Raw genomic sequence first — 18,431 nt, forward strand, 5'->3', positions numbered from 1 at the left:
CCAGCTGGTCGCTCTGTCCCCCGTCAATTTCTTGGCCCAGAGCCCAGGACCGGGGACTGAAGGGAGAGACCCCAGGAACTTCTGTTCCCAGAGCCAGTCCCAAGCCAGATGCTGGGGTGACAGGGGGGTGGGGTAAAGCAGGACAAACTTAGTCCCTGCCATCAGGGGGTTCCCAGGTTGATGGGGAGGTGGATGGAGTGCAAGAAACAGCATGGAAAAGAAGCGCTCAGGGGGGTCTGTGTGGTGAAGAAAACGGGGGGATGGTGTAGATCAGTGGCTCGCAAACCCGAGCATGCATGAGTCACCCTGAGCGCTGTTAAAAACACATCACCGGCTCACACCCCAAGTTTCTGAGCCGCTAGGTCTTGGGCCTGAGAATTTGCATTTCTAACAAATGTCCTGATTCTACTCATGCTGCTTGGCCAGGGACCCATTTGGAGAACCACGGTTGTAGAGTGGGAAGGGTGGGTGACTAATTTCAATTGGGAAATAAATCAAGGAGGGCATCTCCGAAGAGGTCATAACTGAGCTGGCAGGTGATAATCATAAATAATATTGAACAAATAAGGGGCGAATGGGTGTGTATGCGTGGATGAGTAAGAGAGTGAAAGAAAGAAGTTGTGAGTAATGGGCGATCCAGGCTGATGCTAATACCTCTCCTCCCCCACCGTTCAGACGTCACATTGGACCGGCTGGGGAAAGTCACCATTTTTCCTCGCGAGTCCCAGCCCCCGGCTAGGAGGGTCTCAGAATTGGTGTCTGCTCAGGACCGTGGCGATAGACCCCAACCCAATCTAGAGGTTGTGCAGCTAGGGGTAGGGGGTGGAGGGACTCGTGGAACCCTTTGGAACCTTCTCCCCGTGCTCCATCTCATGGGAGCTATCACTGCCACCTGCTGGCCATTGAGATTTTTCTTCCTCTTCTCCAAAGTGGTGTGGCTTTTCTGGCCTGAGGGGGGAGATGGGACCCCCTCTTCCGTGCTGAGAAGTGGCCAGTGTGGTAAACAGAGCCCTGGAATCCCACCAACTTGCCGTGTGACCTTGGGGCGGTAACCTCCCCCTCTGAGACTCACCCGATCAAAAGGAAACACCAAGTGGACTCCGATGGCCAGTGTAAACTGTGGGGTACTGGGCCCAGCTTCACACTGGGACATGCCAGAGCCTCTGACTCCTCACATCAGCCGCTGCCCTCCAGGGGCCTCCAGGCTGGTGGCAAGGCAGGTGTGGAAACAGACCACTCTCCCAGCACGAACACAGCCAGAGGCAGGTGAGGTGTGGGACATGAACACAGGGGCTTCATCTCCAAGAGCCTCTTCTCACTGTCTGCTACGTTGCTGCTCTGTGCCTCAGTTTCCCTTCTAGGGGAATAGCAACGGAAGACATTTATATTCCTCTTACTCTACAGCAGTCACTGAGTGCCTTACGCTCATGAATTCATCGGTCCTCACCGCAGCCCTGCAGGGCGGAAACTACCATTCTCCCCATTTACAGATGGGAAAATTGGCTCTCGGCAAGATGAAACAACTTACCGGGGTGACCAGATACTACGGCAGTGCCGAAACCCCACCTCCACACTGGCGATCTCTGGTTTTATCTATGAACTGGCTGGACATAAGGCTGGAAGGCACTGGGGGTTATTTTCCCAACCTGCCTGATCATCAGGATGGCCAAGGGCACTTGGAACCACACAGACGCCCTGCCCCACCCTGTCCGTGCTGGGCCAGACGTCTGGGGGCTCGGGGTAGGGGCGGAGGTGAGGAATCGATATTTTTAACAACTCCTGACCATTGAGCCAGTTTGGGAAATCCTAACGTAATCGCTGACAAGTACAGAGTGAACCAGTGACAGCGTTTCGGCTGCAAGTAACAAGTTCCAATTCGAAATGTCTTTACTCATGAGGAAATTTATTTCTCTTGGTCTCTGCTTTAGAGCTCTTAGTAAGAGCCTCTTCAAGGAGAGCCTGTCTTTCCCAGAAGTCCCCCGGCAAACGTCCCCTCACTCCTCATTGGACAGAAACATGTCACGTGACCCCTACGTAAAGCAACCATTGGCCAGAGGAATTGGCTCGCTACTCTCGGCCTCAACCAATCAGAAACCATGCCTGGGGGACCTGTTCTATGGAGGGAATTGGATTCTTGAACGAAACCAGAATTCTGCCCATGGGAAGGGGGTGGGGTAAATGCTGGGCGACTCACCCACAGCAACTGGGATGGTGGCTGATAGCTTATGATTGTTAGGGTGTGAGAGAGGGCTGTGTGAGGTATTGTGGGAACACCAAAGAAGAAGCAATGGGCTCTGCCTAGAGAAAGATCACGGAGGGCTTCCTGGAGTGGGGTGGCCATGGGCAGTCGTCTTGCGAGATGAAGAGCTCACCAGTAAATCAAGGCTTCTGGCAGCCAGCCCCCTCCCCTTCCACGAGGTCCTTCCCCCAAGAAAGTCCCATCCATCCAGCAAGACTGCCGATTCCGTTTACCACCCACAGGCCTGAAGATAAAACCAAGGGGCTGGCGGTTATGATTGATTCCAGGAAACAGCCTCCACACCCTGGTCTGGTCAGTGCCCTGCAGGCCACCCAGGTGAGTGGGAGGCGGACAGCCTCAGCCTAGCAAGGAGCTTGGGAGCTCCAGGTGACTTTTGACATTCATGGGCCCCAGGGGGCACAGACCTGGGACCGGAAACCCCAGGCAGGAACTCTTCCTTGCAGATACAGAAATCCCAGCCCAGTCTTGAAGACAGAGTGAGCTCATTGGTCCACGTGACTTGATAATCCAGAAGTTAAATGCCTGGATTCAGGGGCTCAGATATTGTCACCAAGACCTGGTTCCTGTCTCCATTTCCGGCCGAGTTCTCCTGGGAGGGCGCTATTCTCAGCCAGGCTTCCCGCCCTGGTGGCAGTCTGGTTCTCACTTCCCATGGTTTTTCATTGAAGCCCACCCAGTAGGAAAGAGTGAGAGATTCGCTTCCCAGAGGTCCCAGGAGGTTTCTTTCTGTCTCCTTAGCTCAGGTGTTCATCCACCAACCGATCTCTGTGGCCACCCCGATGGGCTTAGACTTAGGTCCCATGAGCCTCATGAACAGAGGAGCAAGGAAGAGGTTCATAAGTTGCTGGCTTAGGCAGCGAGAAAGTGGAAGGTTGGCATACACTTACTTTATGGTCTGATCCCCTCCTCTTCCTTCCCCTCCTCACTTTATAGATGGGGAAACTGAGGCTCAGAGGGGACTGGTCATCTAGGAATCTTGCAACTCGGCTTGGACCTGGTGCTCTATTGACTTCCAACCATTCATCTTCCAAACATACCACATAAACGTCTCAGCCGAGCGCCCCCCCCCCCCCGCCCCCGGCCCCAGCTGTTTGCCTGAGTCTTAGCAGGGGGCTCAGTGAAGGTCTAGACAGAGCACCTCTGAAACGGTTCTCTCTGACAGGCCCTGGCCCCAGCCTCCATCCGTGCTGTGTTCTACCTGGGAGAGAAGGAGGCTGCCCTCCAGCTGGAAACATTGCCTGACGTCCAGGTGAGGGGGAGGCTGAGCTGAGCCGGGGTGCAGAATTCACCAGCTGGGACCCGCCTGGAGTGACCTAGTGGAGGCTGGGCGTTACAATTGTCAGCCCTGCCGCCGTGGCAGGTGTGGCCAAATCAATCATCTAGTGCTCGCTCTCTGGCAATCCCAGAAGCTCTGTGCTTTTTAAGGGTTTATGTGCCAATGAATCCCTTGGGGACCTTGTCAGAGTGCTGGTTCTAATGAAGTAGCCCTGGATGGGGCCTGGGATCCTGCATCTCTAACATGCTCCTAGGTGATGTTGATGCTGCTGGTCCATGGACCACACTTTGAGTACCGAGGATAACAGATGGGCCCAAACAAACAGAATCTGCCCAATCCCAAGCTTAGGTTTCTGGAGCTGTTCCTAGCATAAACCTCCAACTTCACCGTCCGGGAGAAACAGCCACCTCGTCCCTCCTCCATGTCTTAGAGGATATGGTCAGGATTTGGTGACCTTTCTCAGCCCCAAGAAGGAGACGGCACCTTGGTGGGTCACTGGAGAACAGAACAAGGATTACAACAAAGAAGTTACGTGACCAGGGTCAGCTTTCATCCATTTGTGTGATTTCCTGGAGATCTGTGTTGGGAAAGAGCCCAGCTTAGAGGGAGTCAGTGTGGTGATTGATTAATGATGTCTGCCTCGGGCACGTGCTGGGGAAGGGGCAGTAGGAGTGCTGTTTATTTACCATTCCTTAGCCAGGGGCTCATTCTGAATTTTGATTTGTCAGACTTTCCAGAGAAGATCCTTGCCCGGAAAAGCAACTCTTAATGCCAGGGCCAGCCTTACCTGTGGCAGATGGAGTGGTGTTGGGGCAGGGATCTGGCAGGCCCTTCTCAAACAGGTGTGGCCACGCTGAGCCCCCTGGTCATCCTGACTGTCTTCTTTCATCTGCAGGTAGAGGTGGTGACCTCACTGAGAGCTCTCAGCCACTACGTGGACCCCGGGCAGCTGCCCACAGCCCTGGAAGGCCCCTTCCCCTACTGCCACAGCGAGTGGGTGCAATTCTTCCAGGTGCCTACCCTCAAAGCCTTTACCGCCCACCCTAACTCCTTCTCTTCCTCCCTTCACTCTCCTGCCCCCTGGATCTAGTGACCCCGTCAGGTCCAGAGACAGTCATCCAACATACATTTATGATGAGGGTGCAGAGTCCAGTAACGAGGAGCTCAAGCTCTGCACCCAGACTGCCTGGGTTCCAGTCCCAGCTCTGCTGTGTGACCTTGGGTAAGTCACATAGCTTCTCTGAGCCCTTTTCCTCCACTACAAAATGGGCGGTAATGGCAGTACCTCTCGAGGGGGCCGTTGTGAGGTTTAATTGAGTTCATGTGGGCGAAGAGCTTAGAAGAGTGTCGGGCGCATGCTAAGAGCTGTGTCTACGCTAAGTACCGATGAAATTGACGGACATTCGTTCTGTGGACCCACGCAGCTCGGAGAGCTCAGGGTCTGGTGAGGGAGGCAGACTCGTTCCCTCCTGAAAGCGGGAGGGAATAAGGAAACTCCTTCTCCCTATGATCTCAGGCTCGTCTCCGCACAACCCTGGAGGGGGCATTTCGTGCCCACTTTAGTACATGAGGACACACAGGACGGGGGTGGCTGGCACAAGAACACACAAAAGATTCCTGGCTTAACTCGCACAGAAAGCAGTGCCCGTAAGTGCTGCCCTGGACTTTCCCTAGACCAGGGCTGCTCACCTTCGGCCCCAGTCACGTTTGAGACTGGCTGCTTCTTTGTTGTTGGGAGCGATCTTGTGCACTGCAGCGTGCTTAGCACCGTCCCTGGCCACTACCCACTCTGACAGGAGCACCTCACAAATGATGACAAGCAAAAACATCTCCAGACATTGCCTGTTGTCCCCTGGGGATCGAAATCACCCCTCCCCCGCCCAGGGAGAACCACGCGTCTCCACTAACAATCTAATGCGGTGCTTTGTTTATGTTTTTGGCCCCGGTGCTCTCCCGCTTATCATGTGTCTGTTTTTGAACAGGCAGTATGTGAAAACTTCAAATGGTACTAAAGGGTATATATTGAGTGGTCTCCTTTCCTACTCATCCCACAGGCGCCCCCCCCCCCCCCCCCCAGTTCCCCTCTGGTGAATCCAGTGGCCTCTGAACTGTATTTTCACTTTAAAACCTTCCCTCGAAATGACATCTAACCTGTAGACCCAGAATGTGAAACTGATAATGATGTTGGCTAATCGGATACACTGAGCACCTCACACAAATGCACACGTTTCATCCTCACGCTAGCCCCTAAGGTAGGAACGACTGCGATCCCATTTTACAGAGGAGGATGCCGAGGCACAAAGAGGTTAGGCCATTGGCCCAAGGTCTCACAGCTAGTCGGCGGGGAAGCTGGGCCGAAGTGGGACCCAGCAGAAGACGCCCCCTGACTCTGCCCTCCCCCATCTGCTCCTTCCCCTTCCCCAAAAGATCCCCTTGGGGGCCTTCTTTCTCCTCCTTCTTTCATTCCCAGCACCAGTGGTTCCCAAAGTATGGTCCCTGGACCAGCAGCATCGGCATCACTTGGGAACTTGTTAGGTGCACATTCTCGGGCCCCACCCAAAAGGAATGAAACCGGGGACTCGGGAGTGGGGCTCAGCAGTCGGGATTTTCTCCAGACCTCCAGGTGATTCTGATGCAGCTGAAGTCTGAGAACCACTGCCTAATGCCCTCCCTGTGTCCTCCTGGAGTGGGCAGGTGGCCTCACTGGCCCGGGCTGACACTCCCACTCTGGCTTTCCATCGTGCAGAAGCTGGACCCCTTCCTTGCTGAGCTGCACCAGGTCTCCTCCTTGCTAAAGGCTTCCATCAAGCAGTTTGAGAAGAGCGACCTCCCTGGAGGGGTGCAGGTGAGCCAGGAGCATGGGGTGGGGAAGCCTCACTATACCCCAGATTCCGTGGACCAAGGGCTCAGGGAGGGGGGCAGCTGGGGTGGGCGTCATCATCCCGTTTTTTTTTTATCCGCTCACTTGACTAATATTTACTGGACACTCACTATATGTCATATCCTGGAGACCCAGCCTGGGGCACACTGTCCTGTCCCTGCCCTCATAGGGTTTAGGGTGCAGAGGTAGGAGTAGTCATTAAGAAAATGAGCAAAGAAACGGGTGCGTAGTTCCAAATTGTGCCAAATGCCATGAAAATAAGATTGAGAACAATGAGGAAGGAGGGAGGGCCTCCCTAAAGAGATGGCATTTCGGTTGAAGATGAGAAGGAGCTGGCCATGGGAACAGAGGGGGACTGCTCCACCTGGAGAACAAATACGTACCAAGGTGCTGAGGTGGGGTTGTTCTGGTATGTTCGAGAATAGCATGGAGGCCAATGTAGAACAGAGCGGTGGGAGCGGGGCAAGAGAAGAGAAGAACTAGAAGAGAAGAAACCAGAAGAGGTTGTATCAAGGACTTGGGTTGGGATTCGACTCTAAGCCAGCAGGAAAAGCCCTGGAGAATTTTAAGCAGCAGGGCGAACACATTGCCGCTTTGAGATCCTGCCAGCTGCCATGTGGGGAACAGACTGCAGGGGGAGCCAGAGAGCAGCAGGGAGACCAGTGAAGAGGCAGGGGTGAGTGTCCTAACAAGAGGTGTAGACCCTGGATTGGTGGGGGTTGCTCCCGTGAGGTTGCCATGGTGACAAGAGGAGGCGTGGCTCGAGGAGATGTTTTAGCGATAGAAAGGATAGACTTGATGCAGGACCTTGAATGCCGAACTGGGGGAGTCAGGCATGATCTGGGTGTGGGGAGCCCTGGAAGGCTGTAGAAGGAGAGTGGGGATGGGGCCTCAGGCCACCTCCCTACACTGGCAGGAAGCCTCCAGGTGTCTGAGCAAGTCCAAGGAGCTGATGGAGACCGTGCTGAGGGACCCAGGGCTGCTGGGCCTCCAGCGAGAAGGGGGAGCCACTCTGGCCAGGCTACGGCAGGAAGCCAGTAGGCTGGACTTCAACCCTGATGTCAGGTATGAACAGCCAGGTTTTTCCTCCCCAAGCTTTGTCCACTGGCCTGGGAGCTGGGAGCGCATAGGGTGGGCCCTAAGGATGTCCAGCATGGGGGCATTTGCAGGGTCCGTATCCTGGGCTGAGGCTTTGGTAAGGTCCCTTCTCTGCTGCCCCTCCTTCAGCCCCGGCCATCTTCAGCCCAAAGTGGGCATCAGAGGACAGCTCCTGCTCGTTTCCAGTCACCCTCAAGCACTTTCTCTGACTTTCTAAGACACTGGGCTGAATCCCTTCAAGGGTCCATCTCGTTGATTCCTCAAAAGAACCTTGTGAGGGCCACATCGTCCTCATTTTGCTGATGGGTAACCGAGGCTCAGCGAAATGATAGATGAGCCAGGACATCTGAGCAGTAACCCCTGCACCACCCAGCCTTCCCTGGTGGGCTTCTCAGCCTGGCGGAGAGAACCGTCAGCCGTGGCCATGGTCTCAGAGCCACAAAACAAAACAAAACAAATACACATTCCTGGAAATTACGGGTTTTCTTAAGTTAGGGGTGGGGGTGCCAATCAGTAATTAAATCAGTCAGTAATTGGAGATATTTTGTCTCCGTTAGAACAAACACAATTACTGTTTGCCTAAGCTTCCAAGAACAACTTGTTTATTTAACTAACACCTAAATAGCGCTTAGTACGAGCATAGCCTTGTGCTAAGGGCTTTGCAAATATTAACATGTCTAATTCCCACTAGGTGGAGTCTCGTATTATCCTCATTTTACAGTGGAGGGGTCTGAGGCTCGGAGAGAGGTTAAGTGACTTTCCCAGGGTCACACAGCTGAGATGTGTGGGGGTCAGGACTTAACCCAGGCAGCCTGGCCCAGAATCTCGAACACACCGCCCTGAGCTGCGTCCACGGACAGATTCGCACTGAAGTGGGTCCTGGTGCTTGTCACGCAGCCCGGCACTGTCTTTCCCAGCGTGACCCCGCCTCACTGTCCCTGTCGGCCATAGGCCTCCCCAGACTGTTGGCCACCAGCAGCTCCACCAGGGGGCGGTGTGGTCCCACATGAGCCGCGGCGCTTGTTCTGCAGAGGGGTCCCTGCAGCTCCCGCCTGCCCACCCCTTCCTCCCGGTGTCTGCCAGGCTGGCTGGCATTTTCCATGCATCGACCCTGGGCCTTCACCCCTTCCTGGAGAGGCAGTGATCTGCGGGAAGCTGCAGTCAGATGGGGGAGGCCCAGAGCAAAGATGGCAGGCTTTCCTTCCGTGTCCTTTTTTCCCTTTTCCATCTGAAATAAGACCCTGTAGGGCAGAGGAGGGTGGGGTGGGATTCCGGAGAGTCCTCCCCTCACCGGAGTGTCACCGTGCCAGACTCCCGTCTGCTCCCTTTCATTTATGTCTTGCTGGCTTTGACTATTTTTTTAAATTATGTGCAAAAAAAGCTGTAGACTGGATTCCAATTCAGAATGCGATGCGTGAGAGTCAGTTCCTCTCTCTGGACCTCAGTTTTCTCATCTGTAAAATGGAGGCTGTGGTGGAAAGGCGGGTTACAGCCACTCACCATCATTACAATAGGAATAATAAGCACTAACAGTGGGTGTTGGATACTGTTAAGAGTTTTGAATGTGTGAGGGCTGGTTCTCAGCCCTTGCTGCCCCCCTGAAGCCATCTAAAAAGCTTTAGAAAATGCTAATGTCCAGGCTGCACTCAGAGCCTGACTCAGTTGGCTTAGGGTGGGTATTGAGATTTGACCCCAGATCTGTCCAACTCGGATTCCCAGGGCATCTCCCAGGGAAGGGGAGGGTCTTTCGGTTTCCCACTGTGTCCTCTGGCCTTCTCCGTCCCAGGAAAGGCCGAGTCTGAGACCCAGAGAGGTATAGGGACCTGCCCAAGGTCACCCAGCAAGTCGGCAGCTGGAATACCCAGGCTGGAGCCACGGAACTGGTGGGGGCCGGGGGGGCAGGCGTACTGGTGGGGAGGGCATCTTGGGCCCTCTTGCACCCTCTTCCACCTCCCAGGAGCCATCTGGCAGAAGCTGTCGCCTGGTACGGCCTCGTGGATGAACAGCTGCATGTCCTGGTCACTGCCTCTAACCACCTCCTGGGGGCGCTGGAGCTCCGCGTCCGCCTCGGCCGCCTGGAGGCTGCCATCCACCAGGTGAAAGGGGAGGCTGGCCTCTGGGTGGGGGAAGGCCCTGCTCCAGGCCCTGCCCCAGCCAGGCACTCTGCTCTGGTGTAAGGACACGAGGCTGGCCGTTCTTCAAGAGCCAGGCGGGCGGCCTGTGACGCAGCGTATGACACGGCACTACAGAAGTGCCGCGCGGGTGAAGACATAACCCCGAAAGCTGTTCTCATCCTGCCGAGCCCCGGGCCAGAGCCTTTGCGTATACAATGATTTTCCAACCTTACCGCCTACCAGGGATGGGGGAAGATGCTAGGATCGCTCCCACTCATCGATGAGGAAACTGAGGCCGGAAGACATTACGTCACCTGCCTGTGGTCACACACCTGGGAATCTGATGTTGGAGCCCACCCCCGGCATCACCTCACCCGACTGCCAGCGTCTAGAAACAGTGCAGCCCTTCGTGCTGGGGGCTGGGGGGCACACGGACGGCCTGGGTTCTAGTCCTGGCTCCAGCACTGACCCGGACCCCAGACAAGTTATTTAACTATTCATTGCCTCAGTCTCCTCATCTGTCAGATGGGGGGATAATATGAGTGCCTGCCACGAATGGGCTTTTCGAGGGTAAAGGGAGTGAGTACCTACTCTTTAAGGCATCCCAGGGTAAGAAGGGGACTTCTGCTCCTGGGTTCGAGGGCCGTTTTATCCCCTCTGTCCCTCATCGAATCCTCACGCCTACCCCATTTTGCCACTGGATAAACTAAGGCCCAGAAAGGGGACGCGACTTGCCCAGTTCGCACAGTGAGTTAGTTCACAGCGGGCCCACGCACCTTGCTCTACAGAAGGCAGCATTTCCTGTTTGCATAGCCCCGGGGATGAGGAGCTCATTACTCTGCAGGCTGCCTCTTTTCTGATTAGCAGCGCTGAGTGGTTAGAGTAAGCTCAAATTTGCCACCGTGAGACTTCATTCAGACAAGCGCGCACGGACGGCCTACTTCGTGCATGGCACTGGCCGGGCCAGGTGCCCCCTGGGGTCCCACTCGGAGAGTCCTGTCCCCTTCAGCTACTTGAAGAACATGACAATGCACCCACCCTCCCCAAACTGTCCCTTCTGCCCAGAACCGGGAGGGTCTCGGTCCAGGCCAACGGGCGCAGGCCCCGCCACCGAATCAGTGAGGACACGATCCCCACTTCCCAGGGAGCGGGGAGCTGGCCGAGGGACGTCTCCCAGGCACCCCTCATGTCCGCACTTCCCTCCCCTGCCCCAGGTCAGCAACTGGATGGAGCAGGAGGGGAGCCGGTGCCTGCAAATGCTGACCCCCAAAGACAGAAGCTTGGAGACTGTGGAGAAAGCCCACGCGGAGTTTGAGGACTTCTTTCTCCAGGCCGCAGTGCGTTCCTAAAGACTGAGGAGCAGGATCCGAGCAAATGGAGAGGGCCGTGGGGGGCGGGGGTGGGGGGCACTGCTAGGGCAAAGGTGTGCAGGTGGGAGAGTGCAAGGAAACGTCCAGAGACAGTGAGGAGACCAGCATGGATCGGAAAGGGTTCCGCTTAGATGCTGTCTCCTCCAGGAAGCCTTCCTGGATCACCACATCCAAAAGAAGACCTATCTCAGAATCCCTGGAAGATTTTATAAAATGCAGACTCCAGGGTCCCACCAGAGACCTATTAAGTCAGCCTCACAGGTCAGGGGCAAGGAATTTGCACCCTTGACGTACGGGAGCCTAGGACATGGGTGATTCAGCCCTCAGGGAGCTCCCAGGCCAGTGGGGGCTAGGGGTGCCAGAAAAACAGGGCAACACACAGAAAGGGAGAAATGTGGGGACGCATGGCAGGAGTCCCTAACCCAGACCCTGGGTCAGGGAAGTTTCCCCGAAGGAGGTGACAGCGAGCGGAGTCCCAGCTGGGCAAGTGAACTGCTGAGGCGGAGGCCCGGTGCCCATTTTGTAGATGACACAACAGAGGTCTGGGAAGCCCGACAACTCAGCAGTGGGGCGGCAGAGGTTCCTGGCCTCTGAGGGAGGCCTCAGCTAAGATGGCACCCGAATGGACACCTCTCCTCTCCCGCTCAGGCCCAGTACCGCCGGGGCCTGGAGCTGTCCAAGCAGGCAGCTCAGCTGGGAGCTGCGGCCGGAGGAGCAGAGCTCCCGGAACTGGTGGCCTTCACCTCCACCCAGCGGGCCTTCCAGGCCAAGCTGACCCACTTCTACATGGCGGCCGAGCGGCAGCGCACGGACCTGGAGACGCTGCTCCGTCTATACCACTTCTGCAAGAAGGTGAGCCTGTGGCCGCCCGCACAGACCCTCCCCGCCCCGTCCAGCTGGGAAGTGAGGGGGGAGGGGGCAGGGAGCAGCCCACACACAGCACGAGGCCCTCTGGAGGATTCATTCTATTGTTACCTGCAGTTTCCAGAAGAGAAGCAAGGTTGGAGAGGATAGGTGACCCCCTTAAGTCAGTCCCAGCCGATCTCGGACCCCAGCTTGTCCCATTACACCAGGCAGCCTCCCAGCAGCCTCGAAGTCAGCTCTCAAAGGACACTCAGATATCATCTGCCTCTTAAACGTTGGGATTAGGGGAAGGGGACCTGGTATTTCCGAGAATCCAGTCAAAGCCATAGACTTCCTCTCTACGCATAGCTCTCCGCAGACAACTTCAGGCGGTCAGACCAGCCTAAGAAACTTCCGTTGCAGAGTTGGGGAAACAGGATCAGAGAAGGACTGACACTTAGCCAGTGTCACACGGGAAGCCCGTGGCACCATCGTAGTGCTCTTTTCCATGCCTCGCCTTGCCTTACACAGTGGGTGGGAGCTGGGGAAGGAGGGGACAGTTGGCGGAGGGTGGGCCCGGAGTCTTTTCTGAGCACCCCCAGAACAGAGGCCTTAGTCCTGGCCAGGAGCCCAGAGTTTGGCCAGCAGTGGGGAGGAAAAGACAGGGCTCCTCCGGGGGAGGGGATCGGGGGCAGTGCTGGGGTCGGAGGCAAGACGAACTCTGCTGCTTTGCATCCGTCGTCTCTGGGCAATCCAGTGTGGCAAGGCAGAGTGGTCCCATTTTACAGATGAGGATGCTGAGGCCCTAAGAAGAGAAGGGCCTTGCCCAAGGCCACACAGCTGCAGAAAAGAAGAGCTGGAATTTGAACACAGATGCGTTCCTGCTCTGTGTTCTTCTCCAAAGGTGGGGGTGTGGATGGTAACAGGTTCCCATGTTCAATCAGGTGTGATGATGATAGGATTATTATGAGAGTAGCCTGCATTCGTGACTGTGAACTCCCTGTTGGACACTCTTCTAAGTGCTTCACAAACCTTATCTGATTTGATCTCACCATTATCTTTCTCTTTTTTTCAATTCTTTTTTTTTTTAAGTAGGCTCTATGCCCACTGTGGAACTCAAACTCACAACCCTGAGATCAGGAGTCACATGCCCTACTGACTGAACCAGCCAGGCTCCCCTAATCTCACCATATCTTTATGGGGGAGGGGCGCGAACATTGTTTCCATTCTGCAGATGAGGAAACTGAGGAATGTGCCTTGCACAAGGTTCCCCAGAGGGCCGATGGTCAAGCAGGATTTGACTTAAGAGACCCCACCCCCCAATCCATTTGAGCAAATCTCTTTTCTCCTGGGGGCACTGAGGCCTAGGGGGACCAGCAGCAGCCTGGGAGAGCTGTACCCTGGATGGGACAAGAACCCACAGCTCCGGTCCAGGCCCAGCACCCCCAGACTCGGCCCTGAGGACAGAGCGGGGGAAGAGCCTGACCCCAGCCTCCCAGCTGTCAGGCTGGCTCAGCACACAAAGGATGGAGAAGTCAGGATGCTTCAGAGGGGAAGCGAGAGGGACTCTGCTCAAGTCCCCCGGGGGCGCTGGGAGGACAGGTCATTTTCTCTGCCTCTGAGGCGCAGCGGGCAAGGAATAGGGACGGTGGCAGCCAGGGGATCCCGCTCCCAGCTGACAGAAGAGAGCCAGGCAGTGGCAGAACCTGAGGCTTAGAGCCAGGGGCGGCTCCTGCCCCCCCAAGGCTGTGTGACCACAGCCACGGTCTTCACTGCCCTGGGCCTCAGCTCCTCGTCAACAATAACGATCAAAATAGTAATAATAACCAAAGCTTCTGTAGCTCTTACTATGTGGCAGGCCCTGTCTGTCATTTCACATATCATTTTATTGCCACACCCATCCTCTGAGGCAGGTGCTATTATTATGCCCAATTCACACACAAGGAAACACAGAGAGGTCAAATAACTCATCCAGGGTCACACAGCTGGGAAATGGCCTAGCTGAGATTCAAACGCAGATCATCCGGCTCTTGCTGGGTAGTGAGAGAATTAAACTCAATGTAAGTAACCCCCCCAGGCTTTACTCAAATTTGGGATGATTATTATAAACGCCAATATTATTATCATTAGCAGCAGTAGGAGTGGTAGCAATGCCCCGCGCGTCAAGGGCAGCTGGCCCCTTCTCTCCTCGCGTGCTGATTCCGGCTGATCTCAGGCCCATAAAACACACTTGCTGCACCTCTGGGCCTTCTCACTTGCCCTTCCCTCAGTTGGGAACGCTTTTCCTTAAGACCGGCTGGTTTCTTAACTTTCTTCAGTGCTCAGCTCACATGTCCCCTCCCCGCCGAGGCCCCACCTGGCCCCCATTCCCTCTCGTCCCCCCCTGTTTTTCTCACTTCACGGTGCTCACCATGATCTGGAATTTTCCTGTTGCCTCCTCACCTGCTTGTCTGTTGTCAGTGACCAAGTGGATGGAGGAAGAGTGAGGAGGGAGGAGGGAGCAGGAAGGTTGGGGGCATGTGGGAAGATAGAGCCCCACCCAGGCCTGGGAATCCTACGGGAGGTGGCACCCTGACCTTGAATCCCACTGTGCGTGGCCCTCTCGCTGTTTGACCCGGTTCCTCTCCGGCCCCGGATCTTCATCCGCACAGCGAAGGGTTCAGCAGGCTGCCCCCATCCCTGTCCAGCTCAGCCTGGAAGATCAAGTGCCAGACAGACAGACAGGACAGCCCTGTGCTGGGCCCAGCCCTGGGCAGAGAGCGCGCGTGCGGTGGCTTTGGCACTAAATAATAATAACACAATCGCGCCGCTAACAGAGATTTATGGAGCCCTTTCCCAGCCATGAGCTCCGTGTGCTTCCGCGAATATGAAGCCATTTATCTAAAGACAAGTTCCCTTAATCCGCGGAAAGATGGTTTCCTTGGAGAAAACGGTTCTCCAATCCCCACAGCTAACAGCTCGCTGTCGGTTCTAAATTAATGGAGAGAAAGATTATGTTTTTCACGAGCTGCTGGGAAACGTGTTGGCTCCTTTGCAGCCTGTAGACATTTTGTGGGTGAAATAGGGACACGCAGAATCCCACAGTGGGGCAGAGGCCGGGCTGAGGGAGGAGGGCCACCCCCACCCCCACCCCGGCCGGGTTGGCTGATGGTCTCTCCAGCGACTGCTCGGGGACGCAGCCCTGCCTGGGCCGGTGTCGCCCGGGCAGGGAGGTGCTTGCAAGATACTCTGTCAAAGACTGGATACATCGGAGTTCAGATCCCACACTGAACTGCAGTGTGACCCGGGGCAAGTGATTTCCTGTCTCTGAGCCTCGGATTCGTCCTCCGTAAAACGGGCTGCGGGGGTGCGGTTCAGTGGGATCGCGCGTGAGATGCACAGAGCCTGGCCAGCCGGAGGTGCTCCGTAAACATCAGCGCGATGCCTCCCTCTGCGCCAGTCGTGAGGGGTGAATGCAGTCGTTAGGACAACCCGAGGAGCCGAATGCCCCGCTCTGGATCGCCCCCCCCCGAGAGGGGTGAGGCTTGGCTGGCCCCCAGGTCATGCCTGAGGATCCCCAGGGGGCCAGGGGCTGTTTGCTGGTCGCAGGTGTGTTGACCTCAGGGGCGAGAGCGAAACCGTGGCCTTGGCTGGCGGCAGAGACTCTCATGACCCCACAGAGGAGGCCGGGGCATCGACTGGGCAACGTCTTAAGAATTCAACCCGGCAGTCCGTGTTTTCTGCTCGGAGATGCACATCCCGTCCTCGTGGAGCCCCACGGCCCCGCTCCCAGCCTGAACCCCACATCCCTCTCTTCTCGCCCCCAGATAACCTGGTTTCACGTGGACTGTCAGGACCTGATGAGGCAGCTCAGGCTGGGCAAGACGCAAAGGGCCAGCCCCGGAGACCAGCGCCTCCTCCACCGCTACCTGCGGCGACTGGCATCCGAGTTCCCTGCCGAGAAGCTCACGGCCATGGGGCTGCAGGTGGCCTCTCTGAGCCAGGAGGGCCCCGGCCAGGCCCTGTGGGAGGAGGCCCGGGGGAGACACGAGGAGATCCAGACCCTCCTGAAGAGGGCACTGGCCCACTGTCCGTGCCCAGCGGGGCCCGCCGCCCACTCGGCACACCCAGAACTAAGAAAGGCAGCGGCCGAGGGTCGGGGTCTGAATGCAGCGGTCGCTTCCAGGGGAAGGGGAAGGCGGGGCCTGCCCCTCCGGGACTCCCTGGGCCTGGATCGACCGCCAAATTCCTATTGGCCTCGGGCCCCCCGAGAGGGGCAGAATGGAAGTTTCCAGGCAGGCCTTCTGGCCCAGGAAGCTGGCCAGGCTGTAGAGGCTGATGAAGGCAAAGGTCCCCGGGAGCCCTTTGATCCTGCCTCGGAGCCTCTCCTTGCCCCTCTCGTCTCCTGGCAGTGACTCCCCAGGCAGAGTCACACCCCCCACCCCGCTGGAGGCAGCTTCTCCTCAGAGGGGACAGACTCACAGACGTCTCTGTAGGACTCACCCCAGACAAGTCCCCTGCATCTCTCTAGCTAGGACCCCCACCACTCACACCAGGCTCCAGGGGGTGGCTGGGGAGGGGCCCAGCAACAAGAGGCAGTTCGGGAGCCCTGGCTGAGCCCCTCTGGACGTGGCTCCTGACACTTGCTGTATGTGTCGCCAGGAGAGGGCAGGAGCCTGAACCCGCTCTGAGCTCCAGGAAACTCCAGGAAGACCCGACTCACATAGAAATAGGGAGTATGGAGGGCAGGGCAGGACACAGTAGAGCCCGGGACCCCGGGACCGACTGCATAACCCCCGGTCCCGTCGTGGAAAGTGTAATTGGTACAGACCCTTCCAGAAGTCTCAGAGGCAACCACCTGGAGTTCAGGGGTGCACAAGCTTCCCCGGGGGGCCCACGGGGCACCCTTGTCATGAGCGGGGGCACTCGGGAGTGGCTTCTTATCTGAGACACGGATTCCAGTGCCTGTTTATCTGGCGGTGAACTCAGGATCCTCTGGTGGAGGAGTAGAGGGGAGTCTGGGAAGGGAATAAAGGGTGTGTTGTCAGGCAAATCCCTGCACAGCCGGCTGTTTATTCTCTAGGCCGTTGGCCTCCGCGAAGAGAATCATCTCCTAGAAGCCAGTTAGTGCACCCCAAAGGAGTAAGAATGCACTCTCTGCTCTGCTCCTCCCACCGGCGAGGGCCCTCTGTCTCACCTTCCAGGAACCCCACTTGTCCTGGCCCTCCAGAGAGAACCCGCTTCCCCTCCCCACATGTCTTCTCAGACTCTATGGGGCCCACTCCCCCGACCCCAGGACACTCTTTAGGCACAGCGTCATGGGGTTCTGCTGGTGTTGGGACTGGGTGAGAGTGGGGAGCCACATCCCCGTGAAGCAGGGGGTCAAGGTGGGGAGGACTTCGCACCTCTGCTCTCAGAGTATCTAGAAGACACCCGGCCTTTCACATGGCCCAGAGTAACCCCTGCTAGCACCTCCCCGGAATGTCCTGATGCTGAGAAACTGTGAACCCCTGTCTCCACCTCCGGTGCGTTACCAAGGTGGCCCCTGGCAGCCCGGCCCTGGAATTTTCCTGGCTCCAGACAGAGGGTGGGGCCCTTAGCTCATCTGTGGAAGGAGAGGGAGGCGGGACTGGTGTGGAGGACAAGGCGAGTTTTTCCAGAGACAGCTCAGCAGGGAAAGCAACACAAACCTCAGTGCCCAAGTTGGCTTTCAGGAATCTTCTAGGACTTAAGATTTTGGCAAGTGTGGTCTGTGGCCTGCCTGCCTCAGGACCACGAGCAGAGCTGATCAAAGGCAGCCTCCTAGGGGTTCCCGCCCAGATAATTAAAATCAGGCCCTTGGGGCCAGGGCATGGCTGGAATCTGCATTTATAATCAACCGCTCAGGTGTTTCCCATGTGACACAGCGAGGTGGGGTGCTGCTGGGCAACACTTGGGGCTGGGGTCTGAGCTGGCCCCCCACCCCAGGCTAGCTCTGTTTCTTGCATTCCACTCTCCTGCCTTGCAGTCCAGACGGGCCTGAGGATACAGGAGGCATTTGATAAGCCCACCTCCCTCCATCCATGCCTGTCGCCTCAGACAGGGGGCCGAAGGCTCTTAAAATGCTGTTGCTATAGCAACAGCATCCAACCAGTGGGGACCACAGGCAGGGAGCCAGGGCACCTGGGGTGCAAGGATGGAAACTAACTTCTGAGAGAATACAGACACTGCGAGGGTTGAGGGGGGCTGAGGAAGGGGACGGATGGTCCTGGAATTCTTGGAAAGGAGGGCTCCCCAAAGCCATCTTGCGCATCCCTCTGCTTCCTAAAAAGAGCCAAATCCCATCACAGTAGCCCATGGAGAGGGGATGCCGAAACGAAATATAATAACGAATAAAATAATACATAATGTAATAGCTGACGTTTACTCTGCATTTTCTTCCTGCCTAGCTCGGTGCTAAACACCTGAAAAGCTGTACAGGTTTCACTGAATCTTTCACGACAGTCATGTGAGGCCAATACCAATTTCACTCCGTTTTACTGAGGAGGAAACAGACTCCGAGAAGTGCCACGCAGAGAGTGGCAGAGCCAGGACCTGATAACACGCTGATGCTTTGGACTCACCTCGGGAC

At 56.5% G+C, this 18,431-nt stretch overlaps 1 protein-coding gene across 1 annotated transcript in view; it reads left to right on the forward strand.

The window, feature by feature from the left end:
* Positions 1–18,183, forward strand: part of KIAA1755 (KIAA1755 ortholog) — a 39,696-nt gene extending 21,513 nt beyond the window's left edge. The window contains 9 exon segments of the mRNA XM_042930994.1: positions 2,482–2,575; positions 3,423–3,509; positions 4,432–4,548; positions 6,283–6,381; positions 7,334–7,482; positions 9,473–9,611; positions 10,844–10,966; positions 11,648–11,851; positions 15,649–18,183. Of these exon segments, the coding sequence (XP_042786928.1) occupies positions 2,482–2,575; positions 3,423–3,509; positions 4,432–4,548; positions 6,283–6,381; positions 7,334–7,482; positions 9,473–9,611; positions 10,844–10,966; positions 11,648–11,851; positions 15,649–16,356 (1,720 nt within the window). The 3' untranslated portion in view covers positions 16,357–18,183.
* The last annotated feature ends 248 nt before the right edge of the window (positions 18,184–18,431 follow it).

The sequence above is a fragment of the Panthera leo genome, chromosome A3, assembly GCF_018350215.1.
Source record: "Panthera leo isolate Ple1 chromosome A3, P.leo_Ple1_pat1.1, whole genome shotgun sequence".
Lineage (NCBI taxonomy): Eukaryota > Metazoa > Chordata > Mammalia > Carnivora > Felidae > Panthera > Panthera leo.